General features: G+C 38.3%; 1 protein-coding gene and 1 long non-coding RNA gene across 2 annotated transcripts in view; one reads left to right on the top strand and one right to left on the bottom strand.

Annotated features, from left to right (window-relative positions):
* Positions 1–2,478: 2,478 nt before the first annotated feature.
* The window catches only part of LOC134824134 (phosphatidylinositol 4-kinase beta-like), a 77,688-nt gene continuing 56,262 nt past the window's right edge, over positions 2,479–23,904 (bottom strand). The window contains exons 2-4 of the mRNA XM_063835868.1: positions 4,972–5,451; positions 4,579–4,791; positions 2,479–4,386 (exon numbers count right to left, since the gene is read on the bottom strand). Of these exons, the coding sequence (XP_063691938.1) occupies positions 3,005–4,386; positions 4,579–4,791; positions 4,972–5,374 (1,998 nt within the window). The 5' untranslated portion in view covers positions 5,375–5,451 and the 3' untranslated portion in view covers positions 2,479–3,004. The remainder of the gene's footprint in view (positions 4,387–4,578; positions 4,792–4,971; positions 5,452–23,904) is intronic.
* On the top strand, positions 18,684–22,807 carry LOC134824301 (uncharacterized). Its single transcript, XR_010161381.1, has 6 exons — positions 18,684–18,913; positions 19,201–19,362; positions 19,545–19,846; positions 20,061–20,276; positions 20,464–20,649; positions 21,575–22,807. It is a non-coding gene; the product is annotated as an uncharacterized LOC134824301 (long non-coding RNA).

Genomic DNA, 23,904 nt, shown 5'->3' with positions numbered 1-23,904 from the left:
CTTTGTTTGAAAAGCATTAATACTAATGATCTTAGTATTGATATTATCGAGCAAGGTATTGAAACTGTTATATACATTTTAAGAAATCTGATTATTGATTTATTTGATAAAAGTAAAACCGTACCCGAAGACTAAAGTTTAAAATGTTAAAATTAAAACTCAGTAAATACCTCTGGACGCCACCAAGACGACCCATTAAGCGTCCAGGTCTGCCCCTGCCAGGTCTGCCCCTGCCCGCATCCTTATCTCCAAATCTGAAGAAATTAAAATCTTTAATACTAAAAACTCCAACACATGTTATACGTACGATGAATTAGTGATTAGGTTATCAACTCAAAAGTCAAATGGTGTTTGGTGACTGATAGTAATGAGATAAAACTCAAAACATCTCATATTATCTGATGGGTTTTGAAAGATAATACAAAACAGACAGTCACAGTCAGGCATCCATATCAATGTAGTATGTACATTGTACATAGCGTGTAGGCCTTACACTGTGCTTTCAGCAATACTCATAGGTATAAAGTAGCAACCTAAGATTTGAAGATGTAGCAGTTTTCTTAATCCCCTCCTCAACATGGCGCAAGTTGTCCCTAGCTCGCTGCAGCTGCTCCTGAGCCTCTATTATCTCCACTGACATACTCTACCAAATAAAACTGTTAGATAATTAACTTAATTTTAACTAATTAACTAATTAGCTAATTAATTAACCAATAAATCATAACTTTCAACTCTTGTAAAAGCAAATACCTTACTCGGGAATATTATAGCGGGTTAATTTATGACTGGGAAAATTAATAACCGGGAAAAATATGGCGGAATTTCCCAAAACCCGCCAAATTATCCCGGTCATGTATTTACCGGTGGCCGACCTTTCAAGTTTTTTTTCAGAGGTCAACAAATTTTCAACCGAAATTTCTGTTTTTGTTACTTGTTAAAGAAGTTATTTCAATTTACAGTTACTGATATTACTCAGAAATAAAAAAAAGACACGTCTAGTATTTAAAGGAAAATAAATCTATAGCAATAATAAGTCAAATCTTCATTAAAGCGTATTCTCATTCTCATTATCGCTGATGTCCCCTCCATTATCATTATTGATATCCCCCTGCTGCACTGACCGTCAAATTCGAAGTTGTATTGTTGTCTTAACAAGACTTTCATTTTGTCCGCTAATGGGGCTACTGCTCTGAAGGTCAGCCGGAGCTTAATTTCCTGCCCACCGCTTGGTATTGGGGAACGTCTTGGCTTTGCATCTTCAACTGCTCCAGTAATCAATCCACCGTGGACCATGAAATAGTGGCACAGTTTACTCACTTCATGGGCAAGAATAGTGAGAATCACGGTCCACCCTGAAATCTGATTTCTATAACCAAATTGTGATTTTTATAACGAAATTATGGTAGCAACCGCCAATTAAGTTACAGCCCTCCATCCACTGCTTCAAAAGTCTTCTCTAGCACATATGAGACTTCAAAGAAAATATGATGATCACCACCCCCTTGGAACCCCATAATCTGAGTCGGCGGGTTTTTTTATGACTGGTAAAATTTTTGACCGGGAAAAATATGGCGGAATCTTCCAAAACCCACCACTTTATCCCGGTTATAATAATCCCGAGTAAGGTAGCTATAAAAGTGTAGGATAATTTACAGTTGCAGTAGCCTAAATTTATGTGACTGTTATACAGGTTGTTTCAAGACTTGTGTCCAAATTTTGAAAGACCCTTAAAATCTAAAAAATAGGGCAAACAGTTCGATTTTAGTTTTAAATTATAGATCAATTATTACGTTTCAAAATATATATCAAAATTAACCCAAATATTTCATCAACTTTCCGAACCAAGCCCCCTTCCGGCATAACAGGTTTGGAACCCTCAAATCATATTTCTATTGCACGTTTTACCATGTCAAGTTTTAACTTTTTAGCCTCCCTTCTGATGCTGTTTTTCGGCTGTTCTACTTGTTTGGGACTTGAACTGAATAAATACGATCTATAAGATAATCCCTAAAAAGAAATCAGCCGGATTCAAATTTGGACACGAGTCTTGAAACACCCTGTAGGTGTTTTTATAGTTTTATGTAAGACAAAAATTCGGTGATTGGTCATTCTCAATCACGTGCCAATATGTCATAAAGAGGCTAAGGCTACTTTTACTTGACTGAATATTCTATTTATGCGAAAAGTATAAATAAGCATAATTGACTAGTTGGGAAACGCCAATCAAACGACTTTTTCAATCAATAAACGAATCAAATATCACAGTTGAACGGTTACTAACGGTTACTAACGGTTACAATTACAAGTAATCCATTCTCCGCTAAAGAATATGAAAATTAGAAGAAATATCTTGTAACCCAGACCATTGGAGCAGATAAATATTTTTAGTTCAAAAAACGTTTTACAAAATAACAAACAATTTTACTTTTAACTTATTTTAAATTTCTAAAACTACTAACTATACAACTATAGGGACTATATCAGATATATTCTAAACCATTCTAAACCATTTACCAACATGGTCAATCAGTGAAACAATGTAACTTACAGATGGAAAGGGATTAAAAGTGAAAATAAATCTAGTCATTAAACATTTTCCTATTACTGTCTGCCTTGAATAAAATCTTTGTAAATTCTCTACGTAGTCTCAACTATTTGTAAATTCTCTATGCGTAGTCTCAACTATTCACTCAATGGAACTATGCCAAGAATGCTATACAATATATCAAGTAGAAAACGCAACATCTTATCAACTTTACCAATCAATAAACATCTCTGCTCTAAAACAGAAGTAGCGCAGCCACGTAAAATAAACATGTACAAAAATAACCAAAAAATACTAGTCTATTTCATTTACAATGCGTAACCAAAAGACGGTTTCAACTATTATAATACACAATCGGACGATAGAAATTCTGCAAAATCAGCTCTCTGTGACTCTCCTACCATTCTCCTGCTAAATCCTGCTAAATCCAGCTAAATCCTGCTAAATCCGGCTAAATCCTCACAGTATACCACCAGTAAAATACTGATAATTATCATACAACTTAGTAGTCAGAGACCGCAGAGCTTGATAAATCATACCATCAATCTGTTTAGACAACTGTTCCTCCGTGAGGTTCAAAAAGAACCTATTCTGCAGATCGTGTACCGTTGCAGCGCGGCGGTTGAAACACGGCCACTGTGACCCCAACTGCATAACCTCAACAATCAACTTGATACGCTCGAAATGTTTCCGAGCAGCTAGGAACCCTTTGAGGAGCAGCTGTTTGAAGTAGTTGAATAAATCACTGTCTTGTCCGCCCAGCACCTCGACGTGCTCCTCGGTCAACTTAAAAGGGGAGTTCTCAAACCCTATGTTCCGGCCCGGGGAATGAGACAACATAAACCCGTAGTCTATGTGAATTATGTGACCTTGGTTGTCTACCAGTATATTGCCGTTGTGCCTGTCCTTCACTTGGATGAAGTAACAAAAGAGAGAGTACGCAGCCAGGCTGTGAACAAAGTTTTTCTGAGCAGTAAGGAAGGATTGGGAGGTGACTGAACCAAACTCCTGGATAAAATAACCCAGGAGGGATAGCTTACTCTGTTTCTTAACCTGATGAATGGAAACAGTGTTTGGTATGAGTTCAATAAACCCACAATCCTCACTGACCACTACTACCGAGTACGGGTACAGCCACAGCTCTAGTTTCTCCTCCAGCCATACTTTCTGGAACTGTTTCAGCAACTGGTACGCCACCACTTCCTGCCGCAAATCATCCCCACATTTAACGATACACGAGTGGAGATTCCAGCCAGGTAGATGGCCGTATGGGGAGAACTGCTTTGTTCGCTGAACTGTCAGTTCCCATTGTTCCTTTAACCTGCTAGCTGACGGATCACTATTATCGTAAGAAAACTTGGGGCATTCACTTTCTGATTGGGTTGAGAGATTGTTCCGGATTGAAGCAGCGGATATTGTTTGAAATGGGTCGTTATCTGTTTTTAGGGGCGTGGCAGGGTCGTTGTTTCTGGTACACCGCGCTGGGAGTGGGGAGTCAGAGCTGTGCCGTTCTACATACTCTATGTTTACCATATATGGGATCCTTTCTTTTGAGTTTAGTACGATTCCTTGGTTTGGTGGAATTCGAACTATGTCGTAGTGTTTGGCACCGATTGTGGGGATTTTAACTCGAGCTGGAAGGTTGAGATTTATGATGCCCAGTTCGGCGTGTAACTTGTTCATTTTGTCCTCTTTGGTTGCCAGTGGTCCGAGTTTGTCACATATGTTTAGGAAGGATTGGACAAAGTTCTGTAGGACTGTCAACCGAGGCACGTGACTTCTACACGACCAGAAGGTGGAGGAGTTTAGACAGTTTGAGCAGTCCAGTTCAAATGCTCCGCCTGCACATTTAATTTAATTAATTAATTAATTTAATCAGATGTATCGAATCAGATGTATCTAATTTAATCAGATGTATCGAATTTAATCAATTGATCTTATTGATGATAAACAAATTTCGAAACTGCAATTAAAGTCTATGATTCTAAGCCAGGGAAAACAACCAACATGTAAATTGTAAAACGACAAATCACCTGATGCTAAATCGGACAAGTGTTGGGTGCTGGCACTTCTCAAAATAGGTATGAAGTTTATCAGACCACTGTCATCTGATCTGGATCTGGAATGTGTCCGCACGAACTTGGGCGTGGTTGTCACGTGGGGTTGAGTTGGTGATATGGAGAGGGAGTGAGTTGAACTGCTTCTTTTTAGGGTTTCTGTTTCAGATAGGTTCAGCAGTGATGCTCCTGAAAAGGGTTGCATTGTCCTGTTAGAGATATTTTAGATTTACAGCAAAACTTCAAACCCCTGACCAAATTCCCCCTGAACAATTCCTTGATTAAGTAATCTGCTATTATTACAAAAGGAATATTGAGCTATAGGTGAAACACAAACATTGAAAACTTCTAATTTATTACTTCAAATACCTGGTGAAGATGACTTTCCAGGACTAGTCCCCTTTTTAGATTTCATGTCGTTTGATATAATAATGTCCAATAATCTGAGTCCTCTACGCTTTGCATCAGGGTTCATCCATTCGTCTTGACTGCATGACTTCAACCACCAAACCGTTTTTAAAGCAAAAATATCATCATTCAAGCAGCGACAAAGGAGATAGGAGTGAATATGGTCCGCAACAAAAGAATAGTTGATGTACAGATGTAGCAGTTGGGGTAGGAAAAACTCCAGTTCAGTTTCTGATAGATTAAATAGCTTTGTTCCTAAGAATTCCCTGACTTCATTGCTTTTGGAATGGAATAGGTAGTAAATTGTGTAGTAAGCATCACAGTGTTCTGATTCAAGAAGCCGGAATAACCCATCCGTGGACATGGAATCAGAACAGCAAACAGCTTTTGAGTTTTCAGACCCTTTACATCTTGGCTGTATGGCTGAACATTGCTAAAGTCCTGAAACAAATGGCTTGATTGAAAATGCCTACAAATAAATAGATAACAAACATCGTATTTTCTGATGATAATTCAATGATCTGGACTCATCCATTACAGCATACGGGTGTAAGGCTGTCAGAATGATGCGGCTGTCAGAATGAAGTTTTTATCAAAAATCAAATTACGTTGTTAGAAACTTTATTTTGGTCATATTAAACAGGTTTGCATATACTAAAAACACAAATAAACACTTCCATCACTGAAAGAAAGGCTAAAAATGATTTATTACTGAAATATTTGGAAATACACTTTCAAATTTTGACATTGCATAAATATGAGGCAGTTTTGTGATCTTGTTGTTAAAGTTATCCCTATAAGACCTGGTACTGGTATATCAAACAACTCTAAAAGAATGCATTCATACCCTAAAAAACCCTCAATAAACATGTGTTAACAAATTAAAACAGAAAATTCAAACGGCTGTCAGAATGATGGTATGGCGGCTGTCAGAATGATGATATTCTGCATTCAAAAAAAGTTGATCAAAAACATCAGTAACAACCGATACATAAAAGAATGTGTTTATTTGTGTTTTAGAATATGCAAACCTGTTTAATATGCCCAAAATCAAGTTTCTAACAAAGTAATTTGATCTTTGATAAAAACTTTATTCTGACAGCCGCATCATTCTGACAGACGTACACCCGTAGATAGTCAGTATATTTATAACACATTGCACAACTTTTCAAACAGTAAAACATCCAAACAAAGCTGGGAAGAATTGCAACTACACTAACTGAACAGAAGCGATGTATATATTGAGATTAAGTCCTGAAATGAATGATCGTTCTGAGTTGAGTTATTTGTACAAATATTTAGTCGATGTTTAACTAGTAAATAATGTATTGATAGGACTATCTTGGATAGTAACCATGACAACCGAGTTATCGTTGCTTAAGTGCTGATTTTATCATTAGTTTTTACACATGAACTGTGAATTCTGAACAACCAGTTTTACGTTTACTAATTAGTTTAGTATCATGAGTAGTACAGTATTTAGTTGTATTAGCTTACATTTCTTCTTGTCGTATTTTTTGTTGTTTTGACATTTTTTGCAATTACATTTTTTGGGTCATATTTCGTAAATTTTATTTCTCTGTTTTTGTTTTAATGTTATTTTAAATTTCTTTCCGTCGTTAATTTTTACACATTTTTAACAATTTTATTACAGAACTGAAGAAGACGTTGTTACGTGGAATGATTATTTCAATTCAATAAAGTTTCTAGCCTAAAGTTTGCTGCTTCAATTTGTTCGCAAGTTAAGAGTCTAAAGAGAAATTCTCCAAGAGAAATCACTAACTGAACACTAACAGAACAATCCATGGTTCCAAGCTCTCTCTCATAACTGCTTGAACTTCAATATGTTGGGCTCACAGAACAGCCGGCAAATCCTCCTTTGTCCATGACCACTTTAATACTCCCGGTCATAATTTTCATGACGCCTCCATTCAAATTATTGATTTTATTGACCCTTCCTCTACTGAAGACCCTCGTCTGGCCTTAGCTGACAGGGAACTTCTTTGGATTAATCTCCTGAGCACTGCTCACCCTCTAGGTCTCAATGACAACATAAAAGGTTCTGGTAATATTTCTAAAAGCAACTTTAACGATATTTATTTTAAAAGTAAAATAAAAAGATATAAAAGAGGACATGGCAGAAAAAAGAAAAAGAAAAGCCATGAAGATAGAATATACAAAAGGACTCTCACTTTAAGAGAGATAGACAATAAATATGAAAGTTTAAAAAGAAAAATGTCTGAAAGCAAATACAACTTTTATAAAGATATAAGCAGCCTTCAAAAAGGCGAGCTCAAGCAACTTAGCTCTCATTCCCTCTGCAAATCTGGAGCCATTTTCCTTGTTATACAATCTTTTGCTGACCAAGACAGCACTTCTTCTCCTAATATCACCTCTGTTAATAGCGAGTTTATCACTTTTCACTATTGTTCTAAAATATTTGATAAACTCCGAATAGAATGAGTCATTCGTGATTCTAGGATCTTGACTCTTCTCCCTCCAAACCTTACGCCTTTCCTTCCCTTCAAATTTTACTATAAGTACGATATTCCTGTCGGGCGTAAGCTTTTTAATTATAATAGATTCCTTAAATCACTTGATAATACTACTATTTCCTCCATCTTGGAAGGTGATTGCCCCTGTTCCAGTAACCCTTATTGCTATCAGCCTCGAGGCCACATCATCACCGGTGACCTTGCTTTCATTGAGCACGAGGATTTAAGAGGCATCATGAGTTACGGTACCAAATTTAGGGAACCTGTGTCTGTTCCTCCTGAGCAAATCTTGGAGAGCCTCAACGAGTTACATTTATTCTGTTTAACACTTTTGTTTGTTTTGGGGATCAGATTTTAAGGCAAACGAAAGGCATTCCCATGGGAGGGAATTCTAGTAGCCAGTTCGCTGATCTTTCGCTAGGGAAGTGTGAATTCAACTACATGACACGCCTAATCAAAGAAAAGAAGTTCGGTCTCGCTAAGCTCCTCTCAAGAAACTGCAGATATGTCGACGACCTCAACACCATGAACTATTTGTATTTCTCTAACCTAATCAGGTCCATTTATCCACCTGACCTGCTTATGGAGAGGAGTGGTGACGACAATAAGTCCGTAAACTATCTCGACATCAACATCTCGATGAATAACTCCGGACACGTCGCCACCAAGCTTTACAACAAACTTGATGACTTCAACTTTCCTGTGGTCATGTACATTGTACACCTTTCCTAACAGTAATATTTCCTCTTCTGTTGGTTATCATGTTTTTTACGGTCAGGTCCTTCGTTATTCTTCCATTATCTCTGACCTTGATTCTTTTCTGTGTTCTACCAATACCCTTTATAGGACACTTCTTTCAAGATGTTATAATGACAGACTCCTGAAGAGTAAATTCAGAAAGCTTCTGAAAGACCGACCTAGTATTCTGTACAAATACAGTATACTTGATGTCAGCAACATCCTTGACATCACATTTAACGTGGACAGGTGATCACTGACGAGTGATTGCTAGGGGGTCTTGGCACATTAAACCGGTACAGGTATTATACCCCCGAAACCGGTGAGCCAAGTCATCTGCTGATGATGTTCACATAACATTATTTCCTCTCTCCTTTATTCCTTCCGTCTTTTCTTATACTTACAGTTCAGTTACTTTATTTCACCAGGTCTACCTAAGGATCAATTATTCTTTGGTGGGGTTTCACTTCTGGTATTGGCTTCATTCCCGTTCCTTTTCCTTATTCTTTATACTTATTTTTTATATAGTTTAATAAGATTTCAAGCAGTTATGAGAGAGAGCTTGTAACCATGGATTGTTCCTCAAGTTGAAGTTGACAATAACATGCAATAAATATAATTGGGGGCCTAGTGCAGTAATTGGGGGCCAGCATTGGAAAAAGTTGTAGTGTGTAAAAGGTCATACTTGTCAATTAGTTCATACACACAGCTAACATAGGCCCTAGAAATACCTCACAGCCCAATATATAAAATTTAAAAGTGTACTATTCAATACGGCTGTCAGAATGAAGGTTTTCTAAATTGCGATTATTGACTTATACCAAAATGCCAGGAATTTTTGATTTGGGTAGAATAACGCTGCAGATATGTGTTAATAACGATAGAGGGTCTAAAAAGATTCCTAGAGCCATGATGGAAAAATGGGGACAACTTTGTTTTGGAAAACTTCATTCTGACAGCCGCAGTCTTCCTTCTATGTTGTATAATTCCCAAAGAATAGTGATTTAGTTGACAAAAGAGGTGATATGGTATTGGTGTATAATTTACCTAACTGCCTGCAAGTCCAATATAAACCAAAAAGTTTTTTTTTTGTAATGTAGGCCTCAAAATACAAAACTTCATTCTGACAGCCGTAGTCTAAAAAGGGGTATATTTCATGCCCATTTTTTTCCTTTTACTGGCAAATTTTAACAATTCCAAACCCCGGGAAGGAAACTTTCCCTAGTTTTTAGGTGTTTGTGAAGTTTCTGGTTTAAAACAGCTGTTTTTAAAGATTTTGTGGCTTTTATAAAAACACCTTCATTCTGACAGCCTTACACCCGTATAATGTATTTCCCTAACTTGTATGTTTAATTGGGCATTGGGCATCATTTAAACATGCAATTGATTATGAAAATATTAAGTAAAACAAAACTTGAAGTACAACATTTCATATAATTGTAAACAGAATTCATTATAGTATTTGCTTTTTGGTAGAGATTCTGGACAGATTTGTCGACTTATCGATTTGTCGATATATTGGTGTCATCAGCGAAAAGTATAAATTTTCCTAGGTCTGATAAGTTATAATAATAATAATAAAATTTGGTAGCTTAAACACAAACTCTAAGCCCAGTAGATAAACCACAAAACTTATGCTCTATTATATTGTGTGAAACAAAGATACTAGATAGATATCATCTTACTATATATAAAGCGAGACGATATATATATATTAATCTGTGCCATTTTACTGACACCACGGCATCAACTTTAACGCGAATTTCTTCAAAAACCGTCAAAGATATACAACTGAATCTTTTTTGACTGGGTCAAATGCTTTAATGGCCTCCAAATCAGCATGAAAAAATAAAAAATAGGCCAAGAAATAGGAGTTTTAGAGCCCAAAATTTGGTACCCCAAGTGGTGTCAAAAACGCGAATTAAATAGGTAATAATTGTTTTAGTCTCTTCAGTCTTGACACCATTTTAGGGTTAGACGGGTTCCTGCTAGTTTATATAAATTATAAACAGTAGCGGTCCTAAAACACTACATTGTGGTACTCCACAAATAACAGGTAGTTTATCAGATCCCTCACCTAAAACTAAAACGTACTGCTGTCTGTTAGATAGGTAACTTAGATATGGGAGGTTTTAAATACAAATAATATCATGTTAAATGGGTTAAATAAAAGATTTAAATTTCTGGCTGATAAAATGGGTATACAATTTGTCTATATTTGAATGATGTTACCTCAGTGGCAGGGAGTTCGAAATTAGTTTCTTGAAAAACTTCGCAAACAGATTCCAAGCTAAATGTGTTCTTTTGGAAAAAATTCATGCTTGGTCGATTAGAATTAGTTATTTTTGCAGAAAATTTAGTAATGTTCAGTTGATCTACAGCATAGCTCATCATCAAGTTAAGTATTTCCGTACCATACCCACCTCTTCTAAATTTATTTTCAGCCACCATCATATTGATTTCAGCAATGTCTGGCGAGAATATAAAAAACAAATTGATGTCACCAATCATCCTGGAAACTTCTTCTTCCACAGTCTGGGGAATTGAGCTACCACTGATGGCAACAAAAGTTAACTTGTCTTCATCCGTTTGCCATGATAATTGCATTTGGTATTCTTCGCTCAGTGATAGGGGTTCAGAAGCAGTAAGAAGCTGTAGATCTTTGTCTTGCATCCACATGTGATACTTTTCAACATGATGTTTACAATACGGAACAAGAGAAATGGTTTCACCAAGGATCATGGTACTTCTATTGAGTTTCATTCTGTCTAATTCAGTCACAATTGTGGTTATGCTAAAATGTAATTAAGTCTTAAGAGTGAATATTAGTATAATAAAGGACAATGGCATGGATTTATATTCGATACCTCCCTAAAAGCCATGAATCAATTCAAATACTAAATTATAACAATTAATTAATTAATAAATGAATCAAAAAACGTTGCCAGCAAATTCAGTAATTTACTTAGTGACAAATTTAAGTAAGTAAGTAAGTAAGTAAGTAAAATGTATGACATCACATCATCACACATGTCTACAAAATATCATTGCACTGTGTGAAAAAACATATAATAAATATTTCCCCACCAACATTAATTATTTATCAAATACAATATTTAAAAACAATTTTATCAAAAACATTATCCTATTTTAAAAACTTCCCAGTGGAATAAAGATTTATAAAACGTTTCTTTGCCACATTTATGTGGCAAAGAAAAGTTTTATCTTTGGTTCCATCCTTATAAGGATGGAACCAAAGATAATTGTTTTGTTTCTCTTTATTACTGACATAACTGGCTCCTTCAATTCTTACTAAAACTTCATTAGAAACATTAATAAAACAAATATTTATTTAATAAAACAAATATTTATTTTTACGGCACAATCAAACAATATCAATAATAAATAAACAATATCAATAATAAATAAGTATGATCACACTTATTTTAATGAACAAGAGACCCATAATTAATATAATCAGATACTTGTCAACAGCAGCAGTTTCCGTCCGTGTGATGTGTTGTCCTTCTCCTTTCTGTGTCCCCGTCGTTTTGTTTTGTGAAATGTATTGTAGTAGTGTTTTAATATTTAAATCGAACGCAACTCAATAGTTAATAATAACAAACACAAATACTATTTTAAATAATTGATTAATATCGATTTATACCAACCAAAAATTAATAACCTTTTATATATGTGTTAAACGATCCAGGGCATATCTAAAATTCGATAATGAACTTCATATTATTAGTGCCGCGTGCTGATAAATATTCTGGGAATCAATCCACCCAATCGTGGCGATAACATATCTTTGTGCTTGGCCGGTTTTAGGTTTGAGTTTGTGCTCCAAAAGTGGTAAATCGGGTGCTAGTAAAGCTCTTTGCCCCGTCAACCTATATCTAATCTATTTAAAGAGTGACAACCATACTGCACATTGAATTAGGATTCCGTTAAATATCAAATTGATTTATTGTAAACTTGTTTAATCTGTAATAAATGGCATAAAATTGAAATTTTTGTTTAACTGAAATTTTTGTTTAACTGATCTTGCAGGCAACTGGCTCCTTTTGCCAACTGCTTTTGGTTGAAGCGCTGACTCACATTTGGAACTGGCACTAGTATAATTGTAATATCCTACGAAGTCAGCATGCTATATTATTTTGCAAAACTCGTTTAATATCTTGACAATATTTAAAGTTTATGAATGAAACAAGAAATTTAATTTTTAGCACATTTTACAGAGTAAAGAGATGTAAAACAATTTATAAAAATATAATGCTCATTTGGTGTATGACTTTTTGTCCTTGACTGTTAGTTTGATTTTGAAGGGACAGGCAACTAACGGGGCAGGTAATGTGCGTGCCTGAAAGCTTTTGCACACACCAAAACGCTAGTTCAGTTGAGTTTTTAGAGACAGGGCTCATATGAGGATCAGAAGAAAATTGTTAGCAGACGTTAGGGGTTCTGTTTGTGTTTGTTACTATGGGTTACAGTCTTGTTGTGACAGAAAGTCTACACTATATATATGCCTAAGTTTAAATTGTGTAGTTTGAGGATATAAGATGCAACTTTAAAATGGATATTGGAGAGCTGTTGAAAAATTATGGTCGTTGTATCAATGGTTATAATAAGCTAATATAAATATCTTAAACTATACAGTGCTAATTAAAAATTTCTTTATACTGCATTATCAAATTAAATGTTAAAAATTCAAAAATATACATTCATTTTATTTTATTAAAGACTTTCTCACACATACTTTACTCACAGAACAAGACTTGGAAAACACTAGACTAGGGGAATTTCGCTGACATGTGTGTGACCAGCAAGTAGTGATCTTTCGAAGACAATATTGTTGCAGTCAAAATCTTTGATTGTCCAATCAAGCGGGGCGTGGCTGTGTTGATTATTTAATAGTGCACGTTTTAGCTTTCCCCGCAAACACATCACACTCATGGTAAAGTCTTCTTTGTCGAATATTGAAGGTATGAATTAGAATTAGGATTAATTACCTTAACATCGAAAAAAGCCACTTGGCCCGGCGTATAGAAACCACGAGCTCTAATATCGGGTCTTGCCTGGTCACCCGTTAGTGTTGAGGACCTCATGAACTGCTCTCCTTCTAGTTCTTGAAGCTGAGGTTCAACTTCCACGTCCAAGCAAACAGTGTTCAGCAAGCCAGCTAAAAAATTCCTAATTTCATTGTGTCTGATAATGATGTAGCCACCAAGATGGCAATTTAGAAAATGGTTCACATCAAACGTTTTTCCGCATGGACATTGTGATGGCAAACGATCCAGATCTAAGTTGTACCGCAATCTGATAGAATCCCTGAATTCAGATTTATTTAGAACGAAACCATGTTTTCTAAGTGGTAAACATGAGAGCCAATTTGAGCTCCCTGGTTCGCTAATCTGCTCCAAAACCCTTGCAGTCTTCTTATCAACCTTTTTAAGTATCTCCTATTGTTGTTCTTTATATTCCAAAACACGCTGTTTTGACATGTCTTGGAGCTCTTATTGTCGATTCCGTGTCGGTTGCAGCAAGAGATTTGCCTTTCATGGAATTGACCAGTCCCCGGGTTACCAAAAGCGATGCAGCATGTTCTCTTTTAGCTTGCTCCTTCGTCAAAATATTCGCTATTGAAGTTATAGTGCTTTTTTGAAGAATAATTTTATAAAAACGCCAATTTTGCGATTTAGTATTTTCTGGTGTTGGGCCGTCCCTTGGGTTGTGGAGCTTAGTTCTGCTTCCTATAGCTCCAGACCTGTTTACTCAACTCTTCACAGTCCACGCCTTACACCCTACTGGATGGAGAATCCCTGCAGCCTTTGGACTCCTACCCGGGAAGCGCACCATCATGTACGAGAACATCCTCAACGAACTGGACTCCTACGGACCCTTCTACCCTCAGTCGGTGCTGGTGGACTATGAAATCGCTATCAGAAACGCAGTCTACAACGTCTGGCCTGGTACTACCTTGAGAGGATGCTGGTTCCACTTCAAACAGTCCTTGTGGAGACACCTGCAGAGCGAGGGACTTGCTGCTGACTACTCTATCGACAACCCTCCTATCAGAAAGTCCTTCATGCAGATTGGAGCTCTCCCCTTCGTTCCAGTCAGTGATGTGGACCAGGCGTGGCGGCTTCTCAAACCTTCTCTTAGTGATTTAGTCCGGTAGTGATTCAGTCCGAAAATATACCTCAATCCCTACCAATAGTGATTGGTAGTGATTCAGTCCGTTAGGGATTCAGTCCGGTAGTGATTCAGTCCGCTCACCAGCTCTATATTGTGTATTAGGCCTAGGCTAGTTTTAAAGTTGAAATTCAAAAATTTGCACACTTGGGGACACGCCTAAATTGAAATAAAATTGCTAAAATCACTGAAAATTGCTATTTTCACCATTTTCTGTCAACTTTGGATTGCCGTTGTCATTATATAAAGTTCTTCTTGAAATCTTTTGAAACTTTGCAAGCTTGTCAAGATCAAACTTAAACTACAGGGTGACCCTTTAATAACTCACGTAATTCTTCTTAGAATAATTGCACAGAAATTTCAGAGATTATAGATATGGGTCAAATTTAGATTTCCTGAAAGTTTCGTCAAATTTAATTAATTACAGTGGGTTTGGCACGCCAATCTCTCTTTTTCGCTATTGTCACCATAAAGTGAGAACGCTTTCAGCTAGGAACTTCAAAGTTTCTAGACATATAAATTTTGCATATATGATATATGCAAAATTTCAAGTTGGTTGTTTACAATTTAACAGAGTTATGACCCTTTTAAGATATTGGAGATACTTGTAGCGCGATGCACTACTGGGTCGCGCGCGCATCAAATAATGCTTCTCGCAACCTTCGGTAGATCGGCGAGATGCACCACTGTGCCTCACCGAGCTGCGAAGGATTGACATCGTGAATCAAGGAGATACGTGATCTCGGCACTTTATAATCAGTGATTTCGATAGCCAATCAGTAATCTCATCGGGAGCTATTCGCTAGCGAGCAACAATGAGCTTCATTAGGTGGTAACGAGCATGTTGGTGGATGAAGATCTGATGGACCTTTACTGATAGTTGAAATTCGACATATGACGTCATCTAGCGTCATCTAGCGTCATCTAGCGTGAAATATCGCCAGATGATGATAGATGACGCTAGATGACGCTAGATGACGCTAGATGACGCTAGATGACGCGCTAGATGACGCCAATTAGCGACATTGTCGCTAAGTGCACGGCACCTTTCGAATGTCGCTATCTAGCGCTATCTAGCGCTATCTAGCGCTATCTAGCGCTATCTAGCGCTATCTAGCGCTATCTAGCGCTATATGACGCTATATGACGCTATATGACGCTATATGACGCTAGATGACGCTAGATGACGCTAAGCACGCAGCACTGACGCCAGGCGACAGATAGCGCTATTTTCATAAAAATTCTAGGGACGACATCTAGCGTCATCTAGCGTGAAATATCGCCAGATGATGATAGATGACGCTAGATGACGCTAGATGACGCTAGATGACGCTAGATGACGCGCTAGATGACGCCAATTAGCGACATTGTCGCTAAGTGCACGGCACCTTTCGAATGTCGCTATCTAGCGCTATCTAGCGCTATCTAGCGCTATCTAGCGCTATCTAGCGCTATCTAGCGCTATATGACGCTATATGACGCTATATGACGCTATATGACGCTAGATGACGCTAGATGACGCTAAGCACGCAGCACTGACGCCAGGCGACAGATAGCGCTATTTTCATAAAAATTCTAGGGACGACATCTAGCGTCATTTAGCGTTATATGTTGCCGCGACATCTGACGCTATCTGACGCTATCTGACGCCATCTAGCGACATCTGACAACATCTGACGCGACGACATCTGACGCAGGCGACATCAAGCGCTGGATAGCGGGATAGGTCAGTTTACGACAGTTCACGCTATCTAGCGCTATATAGCGCCAGATAGCGCTATATAGCGTCAGATGTTGTTGCGACATATAGCGCTAGATAGCGCTATTTGGCGTCATCTAGCGTTATATGTTGCCGCGACATCTGACGCTATCTGACGCTATCTGACGCCATCTAGCGACATCTGACGACATCTGACGCGACGACATCTGACGCAGGCGACATCAAGCGCTGGATAGCGGGATAGGTCAGTTTACGACAGTTCACGCTATCTAGCGCTATATAGCGCCAGATAGCGCTATATAGCGTCAGATGTTGTTGCGACATATAGCGCTAGATAGCGCTATCTGGCGTTAGATAGCGCTAAATAGCGTTAGATAGCGCTAAATAGCGAAGAATTTCGGGTCGTGTCAGTCCAGGCTATTTAGCGCTAGATGTCGCTATCTAGCGCTATATGTTGCTGCGTCAGATGTCGTTGCGTCATATAGCGCTAGATATCATATCCTATCACAGTAACAGTAACCCTAACCCTGTGTGTGTGTGTGTGTGTGTTTGACGGATGTTACTCGTCTAAATTTCTTCGAAGTAGCGCGCGCCGCTTTCTTCTCGAAAATGGCCCGACGGCAAGTGCTTGACATACGTTGCATGCCACTTTTCGCGCGCGAAGCGCGCGCCGCCGAAGGCGGAAAAAGGGGCATACAATGAAGGAATCGGACTTTTTCGAGGGACGCATATTCTGCGTCCCTATTATCCAATTTGACCAAATATGGGAGTAATTGACTGAGATGGTGCGCGCGCGCCACCAAAACAGTTAAATGCATTGTTTTTGACTAAGTTGCAATATTTGTGAGTTTACTTGGTATCTTTGTACTATTTTTATTATTTAAACGACTTAATTAAGTCATTGGAACCTTCATACGATGAAAAATGTAAATGTTTTAATATTTGTGTAAACTTAAAACTTGTAATTTTGTTCCAAACTGCTTAATTTTTGTACGGCGCTACTAATTCATGAAAATCGCGCAATATTTATATTTCGCATTGGATATACAGATGACCAATGATATCGCAGTATTAAAGTCATGTGATACCGCGATGAGCTAGCTGCAGGCGTCTGCCTAAGATCATATTTATGCTTTCTCCTCTTTTATCACTCGATAGCGGTAACTCTTTACATATGCTTTGTGCTTATACTTTTTTGTTCAACCTGTTGTTCAATTTGTTTAACATTTCTTCGGTTATTTCAAACCACTTCAGTTCCCAAATTTATACATCTAACCATCTCTCTGGTTGCTTCCATCTCGTTAAAGCCAAGGCTCGACCGGGACCGCTTTGTTCATGTTGGCCGGGACTGGGGAAAAGTGCCGGGACCGGGATTAGGGATCAGGATTAAGCCGGTATCCTGGTCTTATCACAAGTTGGGCATTCTCCAGTACTGTTTGGCTATTATGGCTAATCACCTCCAATCCAACCTCATGTTGATGTAGTAGAATCTACTTCTAGTTTCCTTCAATTCTGCTACCTCCAATCTCCATTCTAGCTCTTTCGAGCAATCTCTGAATGCTACTTCCTGCTCTATCTAGCTTCCATCAACGCTCAATAATTGTTATTATGCTACCACTAGCACTTGCAAATGTTAGCCCTATCCAGCAACCTCAGACTTATTCCTACTCTGTCCAGCTATCACCTGCAAATTACAAAAATCATATATTTGCGCCTATGAGGGTAATTTAGAAATTGCCCCCCTAGGGTTGGAACTACTGATAAAATTTGCGTACATTATCAATTCTGATCTAGAATGACCTTACAAAGGACCTGATTTCTAGAAAAGTTGTAGACACTAAACTGCATACTCGATTTCAATTAGCTTCTAGATTTTTTTCACTCTCGCCCCGGTGAAAACCGACCAAGTACGTGCACTCAAGCAGATCATTTTGGAATGAGGATCTCATAGCATGACAATTTAGCACTCTGGTGACAGGGTATGATCCAGATCAGAGGCCATAATCGCATAGCGGTTCTTGTTAGTGATTTCGATAGTGCAGTAGGTATAAATGTCACGGAGAATTTAGCTTTAGTATATCACATTCGATTCCTACTCCTCTTTGCAACTATCTCAAATATGCAACAGTCATTCCTCGACTCCTACTGAGAAGCCCATCTTCATCCAGGGACGAACAGCCGGCAGCATTAACCTTGTTCCGCTCTAGGGTCCTACGGCCTACCCTGGCGATTTGACTCCGCTCTAGGGTCCTACTTCCGACCAACAGTCCCCCGCTCGTCCTACAGCCAACAGGAGTACAGTACACGCAGTGAGTACACGCAGTGTAGCTCGTTACATCATATAATGTACATCTAGGGCAGGGTTTGACTGCCGCAGTAGTCCAACTGACAGTGAAGCGGGGACTGGTGTCGGTGCGTCAGGTACAACCAACTTCCGACTTATGTCGGCCATCTTGAATTCAGTCCATAATTTGTCGTTTTGTTTTGCGTTAGTGATTTATCGCTTACTTTCTACTCTGTATACACCGTGGTCCGTGGCCTAGGGACCGAAGGTAAAAGCTGTACAAAATGTATTGAACATTCCCTGCCCTTTCTTATTGAAGCCTATTACAATTTTTATAGCTTTTCTTTCCTCTGCGATTACAGATTAGCTGAGAGATTAACTCTCATACTGAGAGATTAACTCTCATACTGACACTGAACAAGCTCGGCGAATTTACTCTCCCTCTCAGGATTTGCCATGATCCTTATTATAGTTGAGTAATTAATCGAATAATTAGATCGTTGACATTAGCTGCAGTGAACGCATTGATTAGGACAGTTTTGTGAAACCGTGCTGTAGAGGTTATGTGCTGATTGATTTCAATAGTTTATTTACATTGTTTTTAAATGTCAAAATTTAAACCAACGGGCTGATACATCGGACAGTAAATCAAATTAGTTCATTATTCAGCCTATTCAGTATTCCTACCCAGAAATAATTGATTCACCGTGCCTCTGACCGTCAATTCGATTTCATTTATTAACTGTGCTTTACTGCAGGTGCTTGTCACATGGCTAGGATGTCTCAATCCAAGAGGAATGTTTCCGATGTGTGGACATTCTTTACTGTGCCAGATCCTGGAGGAAGTCCATATTATTATTTGGAGTGCTTGGCTTCTATCAGACTGGGAAAACTCAGGCCAAGCGGCCAAGGATTTCCAGGTATAATACTTTTGTTTTCTAGAAAATAACTTTGAGCTATATTTATAATGATTTAGGAACCTTTAGCCACAATATTTTTATAACGACTAATGTGCAGTCAATCGTGGACTCTAGCTGGAAAGGAACCAGCAACTATGAACAATCGATATGACTATAAAAATTACTAAATAAAGCTTATCCAGGTAATCATTTTATGGGATCATTTGCAACATAAGCACCCTTCTAAACACAAGGAAGCAACTGCAATACGTGAATCACAGAGGGTCAAGACTCAAGAGACAAAAGTCTGATGAAGTCGAAGCTGAGCGGAGATCGATGTATCAACTGACAACATCTAATCAGCGGGGGCAGTCTGGAGCGGCGCCACTGTTACTAGACTGATGAACGTCAAAAAGATCTAAAAAGTTGCTCCTGAAATGGATTATTGATCAGATGCTCCCCTACACGACTGTTGAGAATGAACATTTTTAACAGTTTGTTGACGGTAAGATTCATTTGGGACGTTTTAAATAACTTAGCTCAATAACAAAACAACTTTTCTAGGCTCGAGCTGTGATGACTCCAGATTACAATTCCAATTGAGTTCTTTGTGATGATAAAATTGATTGCTATTAAGTAAATTAGCAGCAGATTGACAATCATTTGTTGGATAATCATTTACAGATAATTTAAGATCATCTGACTTCCGACTCATTCAGGTTTGAACAAGAAGTTTGACATACCCTCAGAAAAGGTGGTGCGCACAAAACTGTTTTCTGAATTATATAATAGAGTTTAAACTGAAGAAATCGATTGATGATAGCCTGAAAGGAGCTGATTACAGTCTGAGCTGTGATGTTTGGTCGTCAAAAGCGCTGGATTCCTATTTGGGGGTCATAATACTACAAAGTTCATCGTTGTCTGCATCTCAACAGGTCAGTTTACATGCAGCTCTTTTGACTCATTTCTCATTTTCTGAGTGGCACTAGTTAACATCAAGTTTAGAGAATCAATGTCTTTGGAATGTAACTGAAACAAATTCTTGTCCTCTAGTCTGGACCTCCTAATTCCTAGCTCACTTCTCAATGTACAGGCTAAGTATTGATCAACTGAATTTTGCAGATGACTCCTCACGATTGGGATCTTCTGACCAAGGCTATTGCGGTACTGAAGCCATTCTACATCACCACAAAAGCGGCGGAGGGGGACAGGGTTTTTGTTTCGGAGGTCATCCCAAATATAAAGAAACTGGATTACGCTATCAGGAGTCGGAACTCTTAAACCCACACTGCTTTCCGAAATGGCCAGGTATGAATCATGATCCGTAATTTGTACCATCAATTGTACTTATCTGAACCGGCCTACCTGGATTACCATCTACCTCTCTTTTCCTCAACAATCAGACCGAGTAGTGCAAGAAATGTGATTTATCATAGCTCATAATAATTACATCACCCACGAAATGCGATATGAGTCATATCGCATTTGCTGGGTGATTTCTTTGGTTACTTTGGTGTGCTTCATAGAATCCTCTATCGGGTCATCATAGTTGCTGACCACTCGGATAGCGAGATCGCTGCCTTTATTCCACTCCAGTCCAGTAACGAGTTTCTATTTCGACAGCTGTATCCTGCCACTAGTGACTAGAGGCTCATCCGGGAATGATTTCACAAATGTTGTAAGCATTTCTTTAAAGTGCAGGGGATCTTCGATAGTATGCAATATGCATGTTTGGTGGGATTAAATAATATCGAGCTGTTTTCTATCACAATAAGACACAATAGCACGCAAGTCATCCCACATATGTTAAGTCATATCTAGGATATGGGAATTGAAAGTTGAAATGCCGAAAATCGATTAAAAATTCTCGTCGATATGATCGGGCCATACGTTTGATCATCTATGGAGATTGGAGGTCGCTCTGATTTAGTTATTGTAAATGTAAAACCAAGTATGTGATATATGAACTTGCAAGTGACCCATGCAACAACCATGTGGTCAGTATTCATTTTTAACCTCCGGTTTGTGCTACCAAGCATTGATTCAGGCGTTATCGGTCGCTCTGCATGTCGTTTTAAGTTACTTTTCAAATACATCCTAATGTTGGGTTTTTTATAAGCTATTCATATAAAAGAAATATTTTTGGGTACCCAAACAAATCAACAATCATGGATTGCCTGTACAGTATCTTTACGTATCATCTAATGATCTATTGTGACATAATATATTTCAGGAGACTGAAGAAATCCAAAGATAGTGCACCGATCTAAAGAGAATGAGTTAGAAGACCTTCGGAATCTGAAAGTGGAGTCGCTATACTTTGACGGGAGAAAATATGCAGCATTGTGATGAGCTTAGGATCGACATTCGACAACTCGCCACTAAGATCTTGTAGCTGTTACGCCACTTACGTCAACACCGGACGTCACAATGGGATTATAGCCCTCTTGGAGAAAAATTTTTGGACGGGAATCGCAAAGATTTATTTGGTGCCTTCACAGGATAGAACTGCCATTAAAAATTTAAGGGGTTCTGAGTCCTGAACTTTCGAGAGAACGAATTGGTTCTCTCAGCCACGCAAGGTGGATTACAATGCAGTCGAGTTAGTTATATCATCAATATTTACTTACCGCTTGATTTGAATATCAAGTATAAAAGCTCAGTTGTTAATGGTGTAGTTAACTTGTATGAGGAAGTAACATTGGTCAGGAAACACGTTAAGGGTAAAGTTGACAGGGAAATTTGTTTAGAAGTTTAACGAAATAATTCTTATTTTGAACACCCCCATAACATTCTAATTGCCATGTTAGCTGACGATTGTTCTGTTATTAAAAAAGAGGCTATAGAGAAGGTTTCTGAAGTTGTATATCAGATGTTTTGTCGTTAAGCTATGTTCTGCCTAAGTTGGATGTTAAGGCGGGTAAGGCCACCGTTAAGGCCACTAAGTATTCCGAGTTGTGTTCTACGAGTAAGCTAGAATATGGTAGCATATTTATATTAAAGGGATTAGATTTACTTTTGTTTTGTTTTAGAACCATCTACTTCTGAGCTGCCCTGTCAAAATTAAAAGGGCGTACAGGTTGTCTCGGCAAAAGCCTCTTTAAATTATTAATGGACGATCCTAAAGACCGTAATTTGGTCATGAACACTTCAGAAGAATTGAATGAAATAAAGGATATTGCCCGCTGTAAACAATGTTGAAGGACAAGTTCGACAAACCCTAAGGTTCGACTCTGAGTCTGTCGAACTAAAGTGCTCTATCTGGACTCAAGTTCGACACGTACTAAAGTTAGACAAAACAACTTTGACTGTCGGACTACAGTTTTGAAATCTCCAATATCAAGCAACGATCCTTAACGAGCTTGTCATTTATTCGTTTGTGTGTTTTCAACTTGTCTCATGCTGTTCAATTATTTGTTTATATAATTTTATAATCCATATCTATGGAAATTTAATTGACCTCATACTCAATTGTTAGTTATTAGAATTGTAGGCTTAACGGAGAAATAAAAGAGTAACGTGGCAACTCTTACTTCGTATTATAGATCTATATTGTAGATTATGCTAGTTGAGTATTTAGCTAATTAGTGATTCACTCCCGGCGCGAGAACAAAGCGCCAGGAAAATAAGACAATTTTTCGCGCGAACTTGTAAATTTACTTACGCCGCGCAGAGGTGTTCCTTCCTGGTGTATCCATATTATCTCTGATATTGGGATACGAAACATGTATCAAGCAAGTGCTACGAAGTAGCGCGCGCCGGGCCAGATCATTAACAATGGTCAAGTGTGTGTGTGTGTGTGTGTGTGTGTGTGTGTGTGTGTGTGGGTGTGTGTGTGTGTGTGTGTGTGTGTGTGTGTGTGTGTGTGTGTGGGTGGGTGGGTGTGTGTGTGTGTGTGTGTGTGTGTGTGTGTGTGTGTGTGTGTGTGTGTGTGTGTGTGTGTGTGTGTGTGTGTGTGTGTGTGTGTGTGTGTGTGTGTGTGTGTGTGTGTGTGTGTGTGTGTGTGTGTGTGTGTGTGTGTGTGTGTGTGTGCAGCCTGTCTTTCCCCACCCAATCTTTTTTGTTATTTTTATTTTGTATGAAAATTAATTTTTACTGTGTATGAAAATTAATTATAATTTAAGTGAGAATGATATAACTATAAGCTTGCGCGCGCGTCGAAGTCACCCAACTATTACACTCGATTTATTAAATATTCGGCTGAGTGGAACAAAATATTAAATATCGCTTAATCAAGGGGTCGTTTACATATTATAATTATATAAGGGGCCTGATGCCGCCGGCCGGGGTTTTTCAAATTATTACGCTTACTAGTGTGATTGTGACACAATACTGATAGCTTAATAGCTATGTATGGAATTGGAGGACTTCGCCGCTTCGACACGCCGCGCAAACTAGTATTTTTGCTTCGCATCGAATCGATCGTCGTCGATCGATCGTCGTCGATGGAGCAACGATCTCGATGGATTGTCATCGTCAATCAATGTATGGAACTGATTACTAACAATGAGGGGTCGTTCACATACTCCGTAATCAGTTTTACCATAGCTATTATGTCAATAT

Source organism: Bolinopsis microptera, chromosome 12 (genome assembly GCF_026151205.1).
Source record: "Bolinopsis microptera isolate Bmic1 chromosome 12, MBARI_Bmic_1.0, whole genome shotgun sequence".
In the NCBI taxonomy this organism is placed as follows: domain Eukaryota; kingdom Metazoa; phylum Ctenophora; class Tentaculata; order Lobata; family Bolinopsidae; genus Bolinopsis; species Bolinopsis microptera.
This window is presented reverse-complemented; position numbering and strand designations above follow the sequence as displayed.